The sequence below is a fragment of the Drosophila elegans genome, unplaced genomic scaffold (assembly GCF_018152505.1).
Source record: "Drosophila elegans isolate 14027-0461.03 unplaced genomic scaffold, ASM1815250v1 contig_208, whole genome shotgun sequence".
NCBI lineage: Eukaryota > Metazoa > Arthropoda > Insecta > Diptera > Drosophilidae > Drosophila > Drosophila elegans.
Window position 1 is genome coordinate 209539 of NW_024545578.1, and position 19960 is coordinate 229498.

General features: G+C 44.5%; 2 protein-coding genes across 6 annotated transcripts in view; both read right to left on the reverse strand.

The window, feature by feature from the left end:
• Nucleotides 1-289: 289 nt before the first annotated feature.
• Nucleotides 290-19960, reverse strand: part of LOC108146036 (breast cancer anti-estrogen resistance protein 1) — a 29964-nt gene continuing 10293 nt past the window's right edge. The window contains exons 1-4 of one of the 4 annotated variants that reach the window (XM_017271830.2): nt 17646-18218; nt 9157-9300; nt 6633-6926; nt 290-2821 (exon numbers count right to left, since the gene is read on the reverse strand). In XM_017271830.2, coding sequence (XP_017127319.1) covers nt 974-2821; nt 6633-6926; nt 9157-9300; nt 17646-17765 — 2406 coding nt within the window. In that variant the 5' untranslated portion in view covers nt 17766-18218 and the 3' untranslated portion in view covers nt 290-973. Of the gene's footprint in view, nt 2822-3010; nt 6590-6632; nt 6927-9156; nt 9301-17385; nt 17462-17645; nt 18219-19960 lie in introns of those variants that run through there. The other 3 variants (XM_017271829.2, XM_017271828.2, XM_017271831.2) reach the window with 3 other exon arrangements.
• Nucleotides 9206-19960, reverse strand: part of LOC108146038 (DC-STAMP domain-containing protein 2) — a 28993-nt gene continuing 18238 nt past the window's right edge. For both annotated transcript variants that reach the window (XR_005977280.1, XR_005977281.1), the window contains one exon: nt 9206-9300. The gene's annotated coding sequence lies outside the window, so the exon portion shown is untranslated. The remainder of the gene's footprint in view (nt 9301-19960) is intronic.

The following is a 19960-nucleotide window of genomic DNA, read 5'->3' on the forward strand; positions in this document are numbered from 1 at the left end:
ATGGAACTCGTAGTCGGAAGCACCAACGCAATAAGGAACACTATTTGGAGCCGCCCCGCATCGGCAACATACAAAATCCATTGCAAAAAAAACAAAAATTGTTGAAAGTTTGAGCGCATTTAGAAACGGCACTTGTTTCTAAAGGAGAGCTTGATGCGTTATCGATACTATCGATGCACGTCAAACAATAGATGCGGTGGCGGTATTTTGAAACGTGTCACGATCATTGGCTTCAGTTACTTCACGACACAAATGCCTATTTGGGCTCGTTAAAGAAAAACTAAATTGATCAATTTAATATGTAAACGCCGAAACGTTTGTGTTTATTGTAATTTTATTCCACGTGAATAGTTTACGCTCGGTCTGGTCTCGTGGCTATAATGTTTTCATATTGTTACATACAGTTTACTTGGTAGTTTATGATTTATGTGTATGTGTGTATTTTCGTATAATGCTGACTATTGTTGCCGCGGCGCAATGCTAAATGTTGAGTGTAAATCTTTCAGATTCTGACTATGCAAGTACTATTTATGCGTGCCTAACTCTAAGAATATGGTTAAGTGGTACAACTAATCCTATATGGTATACAAAACTACGCTGAAATGCTTTACTGATACAACATTGCTTGTGCGCATGGCGGGCAGTAAGGAAATATGCTAATTTACAATAGTGTGGCGATAGGATGAACATGTTATTTACAGAATCGAAACTTAGACTAGGCGACTGACTCTGGTTTCGTCGGGGATCGGGCGATCTAGCGATCTTTGCTGCGGTGCTGTGCATTTTCAGATGTTTTGCTTAAAAATATCACAATGCTAAATATAAAGTCTGCCTGCTGGGGATATGCCAATTTCAGATATATGTCGTACATCTGCCAAAGCGCGGACGAAGCTGGAAGACTTGGCTGCACGCCTCTCAGCTAATACTGGGCATGGGACAGATCGGGCGGATCCAGATCGGTAAGAAAACCTCTTCAAGCGCCAACTCCCGCCGCCGCCGACAGCTGGACCGCCTGCAGCATGACCGCCTTGAGTTCCCGGGCCAGGCTGCTGATGTGGACCACCGAGTTGACCATCTCCTGGACGGCACTGCCGCTGGGAAAGTGCGCGGCCGCCTTTTTCGACTTGGAGACGCAGGTCTTCAGGGCGTCGGAGAGGGCGTTGGTGCAGCGCAGGATCTTCTCGCGCAGCGCCTCCTTCGAGATGTTGCGATGGACGTTGTCGCCGATGGTCACCAGGTTGTGGGCGCTTACCACCACGAACTTGCCATAGGCAATAAAGAACTTGGGCGGCTGGTTCTTCTCCACCGTCTCCAAAAAGGAGTCGATGGCCTGCATCAGGTTGCCCATGTGGGTGGAGATCTGCTGGGCGTAGTAGCGTACCAGTTTCTTGTCCTTGTCGGTCATCTCCGGGGACTTGCAAGGCGTAGTGGGAGTAGTGGGAGCCGTGGGCGTGGTGGGCACCGATCCGGCGGAAGCGCCACCCATGGCCGTGCTCTCGGCCGTGCGGATAACCGTGTCGAACTGCGTCTTCAGACCGACGGGAATAGCCTCACGCAGCGCCTGGTTCTTCCTGGCAGCCGCATCCTTCGACTCAAAGGCCACGTAGTCATAGTCCTCCAGCCACTCGACGCTGCCCCGACTCCCCTCGACAGCTCCACCATTCTGGTTCTCCTCCAATCTCAGTTGGCGCTTGAACAGCAGCGAGGCGTTGCCTTGGATGAAGCTGGTGGTGCAGCGCACGTCCTCAGTGAGCGTCTGGGCACAGGCCATCAGCTGGTCCAGTGCGTCCGGCGGACGGCAGCCGTGCTTGTCGTCGCTCCGGGCCAGTTGGTCCACGGACCAGCCGCCCTGGGCGTCGAGGGATTCGGAGGAGTCGTGGATCAGCTTGTTCGCATCCCGCAGAGCCCTCACCAAGGGGCGCAGCTTGAGGGCCAGGTTGCGGTCCTCAGACCGCGTGGCATTGCCCAAGGCTCCCTCTCCGAACTCGGCCAGGTCGTGCAGGGCTGTTCGCAGGCGCAGGGCGGCCAGCTTCAGCTCCATGATGGCCGGCTCCAGCTGGGCGCGGGTGCGCCAGTTGGGCACCACGAAGCTTAATAGCCGGCTGATGGAGGCGGTTGTCTGTAGCTGCAGCTTGGCCAACGTTTCCAGCGCAGAGCTCAGCTCCAGTGGCAGTTCTTTGGGAGTGGGATTGGCTGGGCCAGGGGCGGGAGTGGGCAGAGTGCGCTGCTCCTGTTCCTGCAGCGGTGGCAGCGGGAAGTCGTAGGCAAGCCCACTCTGCTGGCGGCGCACAGGCAGCGGGTTGCGGCGCGGGATGTCGTAGTCGGGCATGTTGGCCAGCGAGGAGCGGTTCGAGCTGGAGAAGCTCAGAGACAGACTGTCGCTGGTCAGTAGCGAGGAGGCGGAGCTGCTCGGCGTCATCATCTGGTTCATCTGCTGCTGGAGCAGGCTGCCGCCGGAGATCAGAGGTCGTGGCACATCGTAGGACTCCTCCTCGATGGAGGCGGCCACGCTCTTTAGCGACTCGAAGCGGGCGCCCAGGCTGGAGCTGGAGGTGGGCGTCCTTGGCGGACCGCTTCTAGGGCTGTCGTAGTTCAGCGGCACGGGTGTGGCGGGTTTGGGGATGTCGTAGGTCTCGAACTCCGAACTGCCGTTTCCATTTCCGTTTCCGTTCTGCTGGGAACCGGACATCATGGCTAGGTTTTGGTAGATGCTTTGGTTGCTGTAGATCTGCTGTTGCGGCGTGTTCGCCCCAGGTCCAGTCGCTGATCCTGGCGAGCAGTTGAAGATGTAGACATCACCGTGTCTCTGCGGCGTGATTACCTGCGGTGGGAGAAGCGGAGTCTTAAAATTGGACTTCACGATGTTTGGGTGGTGCAGTAATCCAAACACAACTACAACTCCCACCCCCACTTATCGATTTTCCTTGCCTATTTCGTCTGGCCAGCTAACTTATTAAAAAAACCCTCAGGAACCCTAGCCCAATGAATCGATCTGGGCGTGGCTGTTTACCTTCGTCTACCCTATCCACCTTTTCCCCTTCTTATCACATCTTGCAAAAATGCAGTAGTATCAAAAATGGGTTGTAAAACGGAAAATTTCGGCTGGCAAAAACGTCGCCGTCGGAAGATAAAACTAGACTGCGAGTGCAGCCCAATAAGCGTTGAAAAATGTTGAGGAAAAGTAGGGATAACTGGGAAAAGTTGGGAAGTTTTTTCACGCCTGCGCAATCGACGTCTAGGAAATACGGGGACAGTTCAAGGCGGTTCAGTGTCAAGGCAAAGGACCGTGAGTCCCTGAACAGCAGCAAATAGAAGGATATTTAAAAAAAAATGCCTTTGAAGTTAGTTTCAAATGGTTTTGGCACCATATTGATTTGTCTTAATAAAAAAACAGATATTTACTATTACCCATGTCTAAAATTCTACCAACGTGACCAACGTATTTTGCATTCCCTTAGCATGCAACATTTTAAATAATGCAATTTAAGGCCATATGTTGGCATAGACCAATAAAATATTACTGCAACGGCATATGCCAAATTCATCAAATTTTTGAGGGCCAGGCACGCACCGCATCAGAGCCACGCCCCTCAAAATGAATCGATTCCTAATTAAGTAAGCCGTTACGCCAGGAAGTTTCGGTGGAAGAGGATCGTTCCATGGCGACGAACTTCTACCTGAAGTGGACTCTCGCGTTAGAAGGAATTCACCCCAATATCCCAGTTCAGTGGTTGGCGTTTGTTTAGCCCCTGAAGTGCCAATTGACGCGTAACACGAGTCAACAAAGTGCTCTGTAAATGCCAAAATAAAAGCAAACAGCTGCAGCTGCAGATGACGATGACGATGAGGATGGTCCCGAGAGCTGCGGGGAGGAATTCTGGACCCGCCATTATCTAATCAGGGAATCGGGGCAGCTGTGCCGAGTCGGCAAGTCGCATTTGAAGTGCCCTCAGAAAGTCTCGAGAGCAACTAGACCACCTGAAAGTAAGTCAACTCCAAAAACAGCAATCGGTTGTGCAATCCTTAAATGGAACAAGACCCAGCAGGGGTTATCCATAGTCTTTATGGGTTTGGTTTCCGGCGACCGCTCTTCTCCTGGCCATTTCGCGTAACCTTTCTCGCTGGAAATTTCCTCTTTGTTTGTTTGGTTTAAGTGACCCAAATGAACAGCTTTTCCAAGGCATATCAGAGATTTGAATTTTTATGACATATTTGGGGCATTTCATGGGTTGGGCCAGCCAAACGAAGACAGACCATTAAAGTCCGGCCGCCAGGCATTCTGCTTTCCTTCTGTCGTTCAGTTTGCTCAATTATAATTGCCTTTTGATAGCCGGCAGTTTGAATTCCCTCCACAAGCTATGAGTAATTCCAGATTCTGAAAGTGTAAAAATCTTACACGGAAAAGAGTCATGTTTTATGTTCTCGTTTAAATTCCAAACCCGAAACAGTAGCAAACACAAGATAATAATCTTTCGAGTTTTGCAGCTCGTTTCTTGCATTTTAATGTTCCTTCAACACATTCTGAGCTGATCATCCGATCAGTGTCAATGAAAGAAAGAACCCTGTTTGGGGTTGTGGGCTGATCAAAATTTCAGCATTTTCTCACGTCCGAACCGAAACAAAAAATCAACATTTTTATGAAAAATGTTAATTAGGCAGCGGCGGCATCATTCTCCGAAGGGATCTGCTACGGAAAACTCCATTGCAAAGAAAAGTCGCATATGACTTATATGAGATGACCTTGTGTGGAGCCCGGCCGGTGGAGATGTTTTCACCGCTTTCGCAGCGAATCCGCATGCCGGAGCAAAAGGAGGAATCCCACAGTCTTCCCGACTTTGGTCACGCACAAATCTCTGCAGAATCCGAAATAAAAAAGAGTTATTGTGCCTGGTTGGTTGCATTTATAACCATTTTTGGGCAGTAAAATAAAAATGACATGTTTGGCTCAAACACAAAGTCTCTTTCTGGCTCGTTTTGGAATTGGCCATAAATCTTTATTGGCCATTGGCCAGGCCAGTTGCATTTGGCCACCTGACTTGGCTTGGTTTGGCTTTATGGCTGGTGCGTGACGGAGATGGAAGGAGTGGATGGAGCTGCGAAGCTGTCTGTATGTGGGCTCGAGGAACTCGAAATTGTCACACAGTCTGGCTGTGGCTGCCGTCTAACGGTGGAGGCGAGTTTCCTCGCCATCTACAAACCATAGCCATGTGGGATGCCCGACGTACTTGTATCTGGCCACCAGTGCCCAACGATTGGGCAACTTCAGCCGCGAGACATTTCCGTTCTCAATTAGCTGGAGGAATGTCACTGCTGAGGTAATGGTTCGAAATTACCTTTAAGTTAAATTTCCTCACTGTACGCATTCCTCATGTTTACCCTCATATACTGATGTTGGAATATATCTGAATTGCTGGCTAGCCATCAACACCATTCCCAGGAAGCCCACTGGGAAACTGGGTCAACGATGCTCCACTCCGAAAATAGGGAACCTCTTCCACTCGATGCCGCCGGATGATGGGTCAAGTGTATGTTCGAAGGCATTCCCCACATGGCTTTGACACACTCAAGGGGCAGCCTTTTTCCAAGTCAATAAAATCGAACCCGAACAAAGACAGCATTTAGTGTTGAGCTTTTATGGCCAAAAGGTTTCTCCAAACTCTCCCCACACAGTGGGGCGGTCAAATTGCTGGCTCTCCTTCAGTCCAAATTTGAATTTATGGTTTCACTTGCCTCCAGTTAAGATTGATAGCTGCCGATAATGCGAGGAAATGTTTACGACTCTGTAATTTGGGTTTCATTTTATTTGATTTGCCTGCGAGTCAGTCAGTCAGCGAACGAGCTGCCTGGGAAAGCGAAAGTCACTACCATCATCATGACAACGTCCCATCATCCATGGATGTGGGCGTCTAATTGGTTTGCCAAAGGTCAGCGGCTCTCGAGATGCTAATGGTCACGCCGGTCAACTTATTTGAACTGTTTGATGACCAACCTAAGTCCCAAATCCTAGTTTGATAAACAATCACTTCCTCTTTGAATCTTAGCCCATCTCTACAATCTTTTTCTATTGATCTTGCAATCGTGCTCTTCCGATGCCAAATTGTTCGTTTCCTTTAATTTGCAAATCAAATCGCATCAAAGTGAAAGAAATGCAAATAAAACGCATGTCCAGCTGACAAATTGGCAAATTACGAGCCGTATGCAAAGGGGAAACCAGTTGGACAGCTGCAGACCCAAGAGGCTATGCTATCCCCATGAACCGAGGATCGGCTCTCGCAACTCTTATTAATTGCACAATTACGACACGCAGTTGACGTGGAAAAGGCATCGCATGGATGAGTGATGGACCCCTGATGATGGAGCGTAATGATGCAGCGACGAAACGAACCAAATCGAACCGCAGGAGCCGAGAAATTACTTTCTTTCACTTTCCCGACAAATAACATAATTCAGTAGCCGCAAGAGGATGTAAAATTGGCCAAGAAACGGAATCAACTAAAATGCACTTCCTCCCGAATCCCTGCTCCCTGCTGACTGCTCCACCTTACTTGCAGAGGCAGTCGGAGCGGAAAATTAAGAAATTGACAAGTCATCCGGGACGAGGACGAGGACGAGTACGAGAACGAGCAGCTTACCTTGTTCGGCGAGACGTGCCAAGATCTTCTCGTGCTGCGGCAGGCCGACGATGAATCCGTTCCCGCTCCCGGACCACTGGTCACAACGCCCGAGTTCGAGTTGGAGTTTGAGTTGGAGGACGAGAAAGCACTGACGATGGAACCATTTTCGTAGATCTCCGCCGAGCAGATGGAGCTGTTCAGTGTGGCGGTACTGGCCGCCAGCGACGGAATCGGGGAACTGGCCGGCGATGGCGAGAAGCATCCCGAGTCGTACGAGTTCAAAACGCGCAACCGGTTGCCCGGGCAAAGACCCTGAAATATACATAGAGTTACGAGATATATAGTTGGTAAGTAGATTTTAAATGCAATATTATTTAGTGGACTAGAAGCAATTAATACAATGGGATGGTTTAATAAATCCTTATTATTCGTCATTGAAGATATGTGGCATTTTATATGGAAGGATCACAAATATTTTTATATTTTTGTTTTACACTTCTTGGCTCAAAAGATATTTTTATACAATTTTGCATTATAAGCTCACAAACAAAATGGTTTCTAGCCATACACCAACTTAAAATTATACAATACTATACATTTTTCTATATAAATGACCAAACGGCTCATTGATCTCAATTGATTTTGATTGGCTTTTAATCAACTCAGCGTTATATGAATTATTAATGAAAACACATGAAAAATATATCTCACAAGCGTGCAAAAAAAATTGTTATGTTACTTTTGCAATTAAAAGACACATTTCTTGACGTTTTCGACCGACTGGCATGCTCAATGCAAGTTTTGACAAAGATTCGTGCGATTCTCCAAAAATATATGCCACATCAAAGTCGACGGAAAATCTTGTCAACATGTGTTTCAGCTAAAAATGTATGCCGAAAGTTGATTTCGTTTTTTTGTCACCGTTATTTATGTTGCTGTTAATATTTATGACACACGTTGTTGCTCTTGTCGGCACTCAATTGACCGTTTTTGGGTTAATTGTTTCCATTAAAAAGCTGGGGCTACTTTTTAATTAGCGACAATTGCCCGACATAGACCGTTGGTATCGCCATGTCGTTTAGGTGGTATCCATATCGCTTGGTACTTTTGATTTCCACTTTGATGTATGTTTTGACACCATCATCATCAGCGACCGCCCCACCATCGAGGTTGATTTTGTTACTGCGGCGTCAATTGAGTTGTTAATTAAAAATTGCTGCCAGACGACGTGCAGAAATTTTGAAATTTGGCTCAGTTTTGAAAAGTTGTTTAATCTCAGGCTCGGCTTTCTTGGGGGTAGTGCGGGTGCTGGGTGGGGGGGGGGGAGGTCAATCACTCCCCGAGGGGAGAGTTCAAGGCTGCCTGCGGCGAGTGATCGCGCCAAGATAATTAGCAAAATCAAAATTGAGGCCAAAGTCTTGTAGAGGTGCGATTGATAAATGAGATTTAGATTAGAAAGTTTGTGAGCGCTTAAGGTAATGATAGAGTTTTCCCAAGATTCAACCATTTTCTGGTAAATTTTCTAACACGTTTTTTAGCGGTAAATCAAATCTACATTTTTAAAATTGTTTGTATTATCCAATCTATTTCCAGGTACTAAATCTCATCATTATCTTCACACTGGATACATGACTAACACAAATTCGTTGAACACTTGATATTTTAAATCAGCGGAGATCATAATGTGGTATCTCAGCTGATTCAAAGTTTCACTTCGACTTCAGTTTGTTTGGAGCAAACAGCTTCGACCTCTTTAACCATGCTCAACTCAACGCCCGACCAAAAGGCCAGATAAAGTTGTATGCACTTTTGTAATCGTCTGGTAATGTTCATGCCCCTTTCGCATTCAGGCTATAATCTTGAAGATGATTGTAATTGCGCACACTTAAAGTGCCAAAAAATATTTAATTTTTTCCCGCATGCAGCGCCTTCAATTGGGCCACGTGCCGAAACAAACATTTGGAAAAATTAAATTAAAAATGTAAATTAGTTTTTTCTAGCCTCCGCGACGCAATGAAATGGGAAAACGTAGGCAAATGCTACGATTGCTTAATTACGAATGCAGACAGACTCCAGACGCAATCAGAGGGAGAAACTAAGAACCTAAACAAGAAATGCAGGCAAAGGAACGAGAAACAAAAAGCCAACCAAATGGAAGACGTTTCCCAATAAGGTAAGATGGGTCCATATCCACGGCGAAAATAAGATTTTTTCTTTAAGATCCTTTAACCTTTATAAAACTCTGCTCTTAGAAAAATTGAATGGAATAGGATTTTAATATTACGAAATCTAAGGTTATACGATCGATCAGGTTGGTAAATCATATTCATAAGAATTTTAATCATTGGTAAGCATCTAAAAAAAAGCCTGAATTCCTTTTCAACCACTAATGTTACTTTTTTCATCGCAAAAACATTCTAATGTGATATCCAGATTACTTTCTGTATACTTTATCCAACTAAGGCGCTCAGTGCAGGGTTGTGCCTTGATTTGAGTTTTTACTTTTCTTTTGTCGATCCGCCAATCAGAGGACCCAACTCACCTGTCGGTTGCGCAGGGAGCAGAGCCACCATCCCTGGATGCCCTCCGTATCCTGTTCAATGACGGTGAGGATGTCGCCCTTCTTGAAGGCAAGCTCGTCCGGCGTGTCTGCATAATTATCATAAATGGCCTTGGCGTACAGTTTCTGCAAATAAATCAGAGAAAAACGAAATAATTAAAAAAAGGGTATTCATACTAGCACAATTCTTTTGTTTTATGTTCTGCGTGTTATCAAAATAAGGCGGTTTTATATTGTTTTTTTCATTTCAGGTCTGCCCTTTTTGCGCTTCTAAGAAGCCGCAGGGCAAACAATTTCAATGGAATTTCAAAGATGATTCGGGGTTTGACCAGCAGCCACTGACCCTCCTTTCCGCAAACCAAGCTTTGACTCTTGCTTTCATCATTCATAAGAATCGCGTTTACTGATCCCTGTTTTCAGCTGGATCTTCATGTTTCTTATGGTAGCAAATTTGCAAATCTTTTACAGCTTCCACATTTAAAAAGAATGCCAAAAAGTGCAGGGAACTCGAAAAAAGGAAGTTAGGGAACAATGCGATTTGTTTCTTTTGTTTTAGCTCATGCCGCGCTCACTTCATTAGTGTAGCTGGAATTTCAGGTCATTTTGGGTAAGTTCTCTTTTATCCGATTTCGGGTTTCTTTTTTTGTTAGAGAGCAGGCAGATCAACAGTCGGGGTTAGTTTTTTAGAACCAAGCACATGAGATGGAGAAGTTTGAGCCATTGAGGTCGGAGAAATCTTAAGCTACTTTAGAAAAATTAGGACTAACATCCTGCAAGCTTATTGAATTTCTTGAATATTTTGCTCTAAATAGCACTTCTTCCATTCGGCATTTGCTTATAATTCGCTGAACACGACCGTAGCTTTTAAGGCAAACTTTTACCTCAATGAATGTGTAATTGTCCTAGTGTGAGTGTCTATCTGTGTCCGTTGCTGGTTAAGCGTGGTGGTTTTAATTTCGCCACCGCAGCGTAAAAAATCCAAAACTAACGATTTGAACTGTGCAATAAAAGCAACGATAACAAAGAAGCCGTGACTGACTGCCCCTTACTCCTAACCTTTCCAACCCAAAACACTCCCCCTAGCCATGCACAAAAAAGATATTTCTGTTTTTTTTTTCAAAATCTATTGGATTTTTCATTTTAATATATTTTTGATTTTAATTGAAAAAGTTTTGAAGGTTATTGATGTTTTGTCATCCAATGCTAGAGGATATTTAATATTCGTAATCAAATTTAATTTTTAACCAAGATTTTCCTAAGTTTGGTCTCAAATATTCAATTTTTGCACTTAAACAATCTGAATTTTTTAAGGTGTAGCAGTGAAAGAGGGCTAGGGAGCCAGCGATTACAATATCGAGCGTTCAATCGCTGCTGAACTTTCAACCCGCTGCTCAGGTCTGATATGTCTGTATGTACGGGCACTACTCATGTACACGTAGTTAGGTAGTTTCAAAACCCGTTTCACCAGGCGACGGCCGCTATTCTACTTTTCAGTTTCGAAAGCGCGATGGAATCGTTCAAATGTCAAAAGGAAAATGAGCGCACTTGAAGTTCAGTGCCGTCGCAGTGACACTGGACCGCGATATGTTGCCCAAACAAAATTAAAACCAGCTCCAATGTTTGCTGAGTTGAGGCTTGTCAGCTCTACAGATCCATAGCTCCATAGCTCCAGAGTCGCTGCTTTCTTCGCTGCCATCTCCCCTTTTGACACAGCGCTAATTGAAGAGGCAAATATTTAAAGTTGAGAATTGGAAGATTGAAGTTCCGCCTGCCAGCAAATAAAAACCAATTCCTGTTGTATGACTCGTGTGCCACAAAAATTAGGGGTCGTTTTTACAGTTGTCTGTCTGTTTGCCCGAACGACTTTAATTGGTTTGTTTAGGGCATTCTCTTCCCGAAATCCGGCAACGGAACTGAAAGAGTTCCCACCTCCTAGCCGAATCACCGCCACTCAATCTCTGCCGTAAATCACCGAAAAAGGTTTACATGTTCGAGTGATTTTAATAAAAGTAATCAAAGCCTCTGGGCAACGTTTCTGCCTTCGTTTCGGGCCGCAGAAGTGAAAGACTTGCCCGACCATTTATTGTTTTTAATGCTTACATATGACGAACCATTGCCAGAAGCAACATCTCAGACTTAATTCCCTGCCTCGGAGAGTAAGAAATATTTTTGGCAAAACAAACTTAAGTTTCGCTATTTATGTCTTCCAGAAGTAGCTCCGCTCCATGCCCGAGACCACTCAATTACTCAAACCCAGCCGACATTTGCAAATTTTTTTGTGGCTCAGGTAGCTGAGATTAAAAAGCGAAGAAGCCGCCAACAAACAGCTTAATGAGCACTCAAAAACCTACAAAACTTAGCCCGCTTTACAAACGGGATGACATTTTGTTTTTAATTCCACACTCTGAAGAGACCATTAACCACACTAGTGGGCAATGTGACTGTGCATTACTATATACACTATAGCATATATAGACGAAAAGAGTCGCCAATCAATGGAAATGGCTTGGCAATATTTTCAATAGAAACGCGAGCTTGTTTTCGGCATTCAACTGATAACCCAGCCCCCAAAAAGCTGATAAAGTGGCAATAGTCTAAAGTCAAGCACTGGCTCGCGTGACAGATAATATTTTTGTCAATTTTAATTAACAGAATGCGATGAGATTGGAATGGGAAAGGGAGGGGGTCCTAAGGACAACCCTGAATTCGTTTAAGGTGAAAGCTTTGCCAGGTTGGGAATTTTTATATCTTTAAAAAGCAAACATATAGACACATATATCTTTTGACGTGACAAATTTTTCATTGGGTTTATTCCGCTATCTGTGCGATATTTGGAGCCCCACATTTGCGTTTTTACCTGACCAGTTATCTATTTTGTAGTCCCCCAATGCGTCACTTTCCAAGCATTGAAGAACGAGCATTGGACTTTTACTGGTATATGGTTTCCTGAGAAATATAGGAATATAAAATATTTTGGTTAGACTGTAATAAAACGCCATATGTCGAGTTGAACTGGTTTCCGTTTGCGAAAATAAACAAAATGTTTACTGCTCTCGCGGCGGCCTTTTCGACACATTTCGTCAACAAGTTGTGCGCAAAAAACATAAAAAAAAAAATATTAAGCAAAGTAAAGAAAAAAAAATCCGTATAAAATGCGGTGTGACAATAAAACTTCGAGCCGGGCCAACTTGGGCAGGGAAACACGTTCCGAATGGAGACTGGGTCGATGTCGGAGTGCCATTGACGGTGACTTGGAATGACAAGTGCACGACAGAGAGTCGACTCCAGCCACACGTCACTCCAGGTCAGCGATTCGCCTAGGATGGACCCAGTGAGCCGGGAGCAAGTCAATGACAGAGCAATTGGTCCCCTTGGTGGCACCAGCTCCGCCCATTAACAATAGATTGAAAAGTCAATTGCAGTTCGCATTCCAAGTGTATTTCATTCAATTTGCATAGCCTCCACAGCTCGGGCAAATCGCTCTCAGACTTTAATGGCGGGTAGAAATATGTAATATAACGTAAGGGCTAATTCAATTCAGCAAATACAAGATTAACGAAAGCACAATAAAGTACACACTTGGGTTTTGTAATTCTAAAACAAAATAACCACATTAACCACGGAATTAAATTGCAAGACATGGCCAATTCGAGGGAAGTGACTCACAAAGCAAACGTCAAAGCAAACATACATTGCCAATTCAATTAGCTTAAGTAACTTCTGAACGAAAAATTAAAGCCAAAAAATATAAAGAAACCAAATAACAAAGGAAAATAACTGAAAACGAGATGCGAACGGTTGACTTTAAATATTAAAGAACAAATAAAGCGAAGTCTACACAAAAGTATTGTCGACCTTCGCAGCAATTTCAAGTGAAATACGCAAAAACGTTGCAAATTTACTTCCCCAAGGAAAGGGAGAAAACCCAAGCAGTTTAAAATTCAATTGTGGGAAATGAATCAGCCGAGCAAACGAACAAAAATCAATTTTTAAGCGTGTCTAGCGTTTTGCTATTGTAGTTTCTCATACATTTGTTTTACTGGCTCAGAATGTGTTTATAATGAAACACTCGAAAAATAGCACAAACAAAACCACCGACGACCAGAACTTAGCTATAAAAACTTTAAAAGAAAATAAACAAAAAGATCAATCATTTGATAAAATCAAAACATGCTCAAAAAATACAAATTATCATAAGGCAAAGCATAAACAGGCAAAGGAAATGTACCCGCGGCAATGCAAGCCATTTAAAATATTGAAAACTAACCACTAAACAAAGAAGACCCGAAAAAAAATAAGAAAACACATACAATTTATAAAACACAGTTTAAAATGGCAAAAGAGTCCATTCACTCGTTCGTTCATTCAATTTAATTTGCGTAGCTTTTCGAGTATCTTACAAGATTTATTTTACGAACACCCCCCGCTCCCCACGTTGAAGTCATTAAGCTCCATTGACTGACATTGAGATTAGGTCGGAGGAATACCCCGGACGTGACTCATGCCCGTGGAATTACCTCCAATGGCTGGCGGCCTTTGTTAAACTCTTCTTTTCTTCTAACCAGTTTGCTGGAGAGGATCCCCTCGGCTTCGAGAGTTGACTTTTCGGTCTTTTATCTTTCGTTAGCCGACTTATGATGGATTACGGTCTGGACCCCTTTTACGCCTTCTACAGCGGATGTGGCCCACGAAAACTATTGATCGAAAGTGAGATGACAAGGCCTTAGATGGAAGAGATTCGTAATCAAATGAGGTTTTCCAAGTAGTGGTAAGTGAAAAGCTGAGTGGGAAAAACAACTCGAAATAAAACCAGTCAACAGTTTTGTAACCCATAGATAAGTAGTTCCTGTTACAATGGTTGACAGTAATTGTGTATACTATTAACTACTCTTCTAGAACTTCAGAACTCTTGGCCACCGGACAACTCCAGTAGCCCAACTCCGTTTCGGTGTAAATGGGCCCATTAAGTGGCTGATGTGAGCGATCGTCAGTGCTCGAATCGCTGCACTGCTGATGGCCTAGCCCACTTACGGGTTGCATGTAGCTTTTATTGCTCCGTTACGACCAGTTTGCAGTCCTTATCTGGAGATGAGACCAAGACCCTTCTTCCCCTGCTTCGTAATTTTCGGTGTTTGGAGGGCCAGGGGAAGTACTAGGCCATATAGTGCAAATTATCAGTTGCCGCTAAGGCCAATTTGCAATTGTTTATGCCCTGTAAACACTGCCCAGAAAATCATTCCAAGCTCAATGTCGCCAGGGCGAGTTCCTCGACTTGTGAAGGACTCCAGCCCGAGGGCAATTAGTCAAGCCTTCTCTTTTGGAGAACCCAGAACGTGACGTGTCAAATTTGTAATTTGTAAATGTCATCTGAACTTGTGCACGTAACAGGCAGACGCACAGACAATGTGCAGTGGTCTTCTGTGAATCTTGTAAGTAAACAAAAGGGCAGGGGATGCCTGCAAATCCCAGCTCCTGCACTCGCCCCTCGTGTTTACACGGCTTACATGGGAGCGACAGCTTACCTGGCCCCTTATCACAGACCCCTTATCTTGTCTTTGGACCCGGCACGTTTTGTGGATGAAGCCGGTTCACCTGCCAACTATTCTGCGAGTGCTTGCCCATTATCGACACTTTCGAGTCCATAATGCTGATGGCCTATAATCCATTTGGCCGACATGTTTGCTTGGCAAAAATAATGGCCAATGCTCGCTTGGTAGCACATGACTGTTAGATAATGAATGAGTAAATGCCTGCCTTAACCGAACTGAACTGAACGCTACTCAACTCGTGTGTTAAACGCAAAAAGATAAAACAACAAAAGCGAAAGTTTTTCTTCTTCGCTGAGTGTGTTTTTAGAGGAGATATGATATGCCGGAAAATGCATTGTCTTGGGAGATACGAAATAGAGAGGGGAACTTATTTGGTAACATTCCTCAAACCATTTCCAATCAGTCAACTCCACTTGCCCCTTGTGGGCCTTAACCTTGCCACATTCATCAACTCACAACTGCCCTCCCAGACAGCAACAACTGCAGCCTTTACAACCTGTTGGACAAATTTGAATTCGAGAATGTTTGCACAACCTGAGCGCTGAAATAAATTAGCTTGCTTACGACTGCAGCGTGAGTGTGTGTCTGGCGGAGGGACGTAAGTGCGAATGCAAATGCCCTCCCCTTTCCACCTCATAGCACTCAATATTCTGGTGCTGTTGTCGTTATTAAGCTGAAAATAAACAACATCGGCTAATTACAAGATTCGTGTCTCGGACATGATCACGGGCACTGTACAGTCCAGATCTCGGGCTCCAGGAGTCGGAGGATACTTGTTCGCTGACACAAAGTATCACGTAATTGAAGGGTTGCCGCGGGGCGCTGGACCAGCTGCATCCATCACAGACACGCAGCGAAAGAGGCACAGGTGAGATTAAAATAAATGTGCTCCAAATGCGCACAAATGCGAAAAGTAATTGACGCCCGGCTAGACTGGCTCTTGAGGTCTGAAGGAGTCATCTAGCATCTAGTGCCTCAACGCCCAGCCGGTTCTGTTCCCAGCTTAGATTTCAAAACTCAAACAGCGGAAAACATTCGAAGATGGGTTTCCTGCGTTCTTTGGCCTTGCCTCAGATGTCTGCGCAAGAGATGAGCGCGTGAACATACGCTGGAACTAATAGAGATAGGCAAAGTCCCTTAAAATGCAATTCCATGGAGCTTAATATCATCCATAGCTTCAAGTGAGTCGCAAGCGTGCCACGTCCTCATCTCTATGATAGGAAAACAGAGGGGGTAAAGGGGTTATTTATTAGCATGTCGCTGACTGATGGAAATTAATAGTGGTTCCTGCAGACCCCAGACTCCTTCGCAACCAGGACGTGCGCTTGACTGAAAGGCCGCAATTAAGGGGAGACTAATTGAGGGGGCAGAATAGCCCCAATGGTCTGCGTGCGTGGCAAATGAAATCAGTCATTAATAGTTGCGAACAGAGCCTTGATTTCTTGCAGAAAATTTCAAGTGAGACACTCTATAAGGAAGTCAAGACAAATCCTCATGGGCGAAGACCACGCACGAAGCGCGGGAAATTGAATTGGAGTGCCTGGGTGGTGACTCCTTATCGGGCATTGGGAATAAGTGCGACCGAAGGAAAAGCAATACGATAAGGACAAGTCCAATGTTGAGGTCGGATATTGCCGAAACAATTCCACTACCAAATCTAATCAGTCTTAATTGAGCGTCACACCGAAACCGAAGACCCTAAATTGTCAGGGTAACTAAAAAAGCCAGATAAAAGACTGAAAACCCAAGTAGCTTCCCCCAAACGCAGGCCTCATTATTAATTAAGATTGTGTCAGGGGAGGTCTGTCTCAGGGGTTATCTCCGAGGATAACCGCAGACTCCCTAAGGGACATCTTTCCTGCATCTATCTATCGCTCCTTGCTTGCTGATTAAGTGGGCGCCCCACAGTTTCCCGTCTAGACAGAACATATTTCAGCTTCGACACTTCATTTTTGAGTGCCACAAGAAATTGATGAGAATTAATGTCCGCGTGTGGCGTCAACGGTTTTTAATTCAAAAGGCAGCCAGCTGATGTTGATTGAGTGACTCCCGGGTCTCTGATGAAAATATATGGCAGTATAAATCTATTGCTTAGCATTCGCTCGCAATTGTCGTGGCTAAGAGCAAGAAACAAGTGAAACAACCTGCCACTTTAATCAATCGGAATGTTTTGAGTACGCCTATACCAACTTAAGTGGACCTGTGATGATAGTTAATTCCATCACTAAAGATCAGAGCTACAATAGTTCTTTAAATTCCCAAAAGTATGTTTAATGGCAAAGTGTCCACATTTTAATTATAAAATATTTGTGACTAGTCCAGCAAATGCACAGAAAACGAATTTGGTCACTTGGATATAAAAAAATGGCCTTAACTTACTATATTACAATAAATGTTAGTTTATTTTTACTTAATCTGCATCCTGAGTTAATCCGACCGCTTTTAATTATTTTTCTAGTTAAGTTCGAATGGCTCAATCTTATCTCACTTGATTCCAATCTAATCAGGTGCTCCTTTAACCAAGAATCAAAATTACCTGGAGGGAATCACCTGTAGATTGTTTATCACGGTGAGCTCATGTTGTTTTCAACCAAACAATTTAGAGTTTATAACCACAGGCAGGCATCATCGACTGACTTATCACGACATTGCGATATCTCACCTGGGCCGTAAACTGGCACATCAAACGGTGTCGCTGCGAGGTGATAACGAATACGAATGCGAATGGCGAAAATCGCGGAAACTTTTCCCCCTGACAGCTGCCAAAGATACAAGTAGAGAAATCCGCTACAGTTTTCCGGGCACTGTCACAACACTGGCAGATGAGCCGCAAAGATAGCTTCGCCAGAGCCAGAATGGCTTAATCCGTGCCACATGAAGTGCGGCAGTTTATGATTGGGCTTATCGCGAGGGTCTACTAACCGATTTGATGAGTATGCGGCGCGAGACCGGCACATCGTAGTCCAGGTCCGCATTGGTGGCATTCGAACTGCAGCAGGAGGTGGACACCGACACGGAGGAGCTCGTCGCCTTGTCCAGCATCTTTGTCGATTTGATCTTTAATCTGCGATCTGGGACCTGGGTTGAGTTGATTTAAGCTGGATCAGTCGCAGCCTAGCACGACATGATGACGGCCACAATCGAGATGTTTTTAGATATATTTAATCCAGGACAATATAAATAAAGTATCTCGACGTGGGTTCGCGACGTATCTAACCACTTGTATCTCACTTCACTGTTGTCTATCTGCAGCTTAGCACTCGCATCTGCATATGTATCTTGTATCTGAAATCGCCGAATCAGCTTTAATTTCAAGTTAAGCCGCGGGCAGCCGAAAAAAACGAAGCCGAAACACAAAAGACGCTGCCAAACCACAAACGTAGCAAAATCGGTTGCCTTTTCAGTTGTCACGAATCGATTCTCGTTTCTTGTGTCTCGAAGCGTTTAGCTCTCGAACGAGGTCCGCAACGCAGCAAGCAACTCTATGGATTGAATCGACGACGAGCTCTGAGTTGCGGTGCTCTTCGCAGTTACATTTTGAATGTCGTAAATGCTATGAGCAATGTTAGCTAACAGGGCGAGCAGTATCGTAGGTTTCTCGGCAGCTCTGTAAAGAGTGAAAGATTTGTTGGTACGAACCAGTTGCGGTGCTCGTCGCAGACACATTTTCAATGTCGTAAATGTTATGAGCAATGTTTCTCGGCAGCTCTGTAAACACTGTTCATCTGAAACGGAAAATGTCGTTTGGCAGAAACAACAGATTTTTTGATACGAACTATAATTGTCGGCTCTCTGCAGCTCTTATATCTTTGTAGTTTGACTATTCTTTAAAGGGTTTAAAACGTTCCTGCTAAATGATTTTTGCCTACAATTTTATGGCAACTAACCCTGACACAGAAGACTAAAGTTTGCTACATGAAAACAATAAAATGGCGAAACGTCTGGTTCTTCTTCTGCACATGGCCAGTTATTGCAATTTGTTTTTTAGGTCCTGTCCAAAGTGTACATTTTCTTATATTGACTGTCCATATCTAGTTTATAATGAGCTTATTTTGAGAACGCAGAAAGACTCATCCCCTATGGGTCCAAAAACCACATATCTGGTTCAAATAGTACCTCTATTGTACTCAAGTTGACTGCCTCTATAATATCTATTTACCTTGCTATTTGGCTATGACAACCGTTTCGTTATACGAGACAGTCAATCCAACCCAATTCGATAATATTCGGAGCATATCAAGTGCAGACGTTCTCCATTAAGCAGAATGTTTACCCCGAAAGCTCAATTAGCCAGAAGATGTTGGACAAGCTCAAGTTACCCTCCCGATGAGACAGTTGAACACAGTAGCTGCCTTCGAAGTTTCAATGCGGCAGCTGTCCAAACACATTTGTGTACACCTCAGAGGCTTGAGCAGTTCTGGGCCCGAAAAAAGGGCAGGAAACCAAACATACACCTCCTCAACAAGTCAATGCTGAAGGTCAGGCAACCCGTTCCGCAGAAAAGGGAAGTTGTTACCCACTCCAGATAGACATACGAACTTTAGAGATAACCACAAAGAGGAGACCCCGATGTCAGTGCAGCTGCAATTCTGAACCGAGTTGAGCTGAGTTGAGTGTGACATTTGACATGATTTGCATGCCAAGTGCCACGCCCACTTCAGCCACGTCAAGAGCGGAGATGGAGTCGAGACAGGCCAAGGCAACACGAAAATTGGAGAACCGTACCGACCCCTTGACAAAAAAAAACAAAAACTCCGACACTCGTTGAGTTATATTGTCACTTTCGTTGTTGGGGGGATTGATTTAATTTAATTTGCTCGATTTGATTCGACTTCCAGCACTTTAGAGGGGAGTGGCGACATAATAGTGCTTTCCATCGATTTGTGTTCTTATCTAAAATGGTTGGGTCGTAAAAAGTTTCGAACAACACTCAATTCTTCCACTTCAAAGCGTGGGCTTTCCCGATTTCATATCCCAGAAAGTTTGTCATAAAGTTTACATGGAAATTCATGGTGTTGTCTCTCATCTCTTTTCCCAATTCTGACCATCCCTCTAGCATGTGCATTTTCCTGGCCCAAACTCATTATCGTTATCCTGCGTGAGTTTTGGAGAACGACATCCCATTTTGGTTGGATTTTTGTTGCTGGCACGCTTGGCATTCATTTTTCAACCAACCGGTTTTTTCACTACACAAAATATACGAGATGAAATAAGATGAGTTAGGAACCCACCCGCAT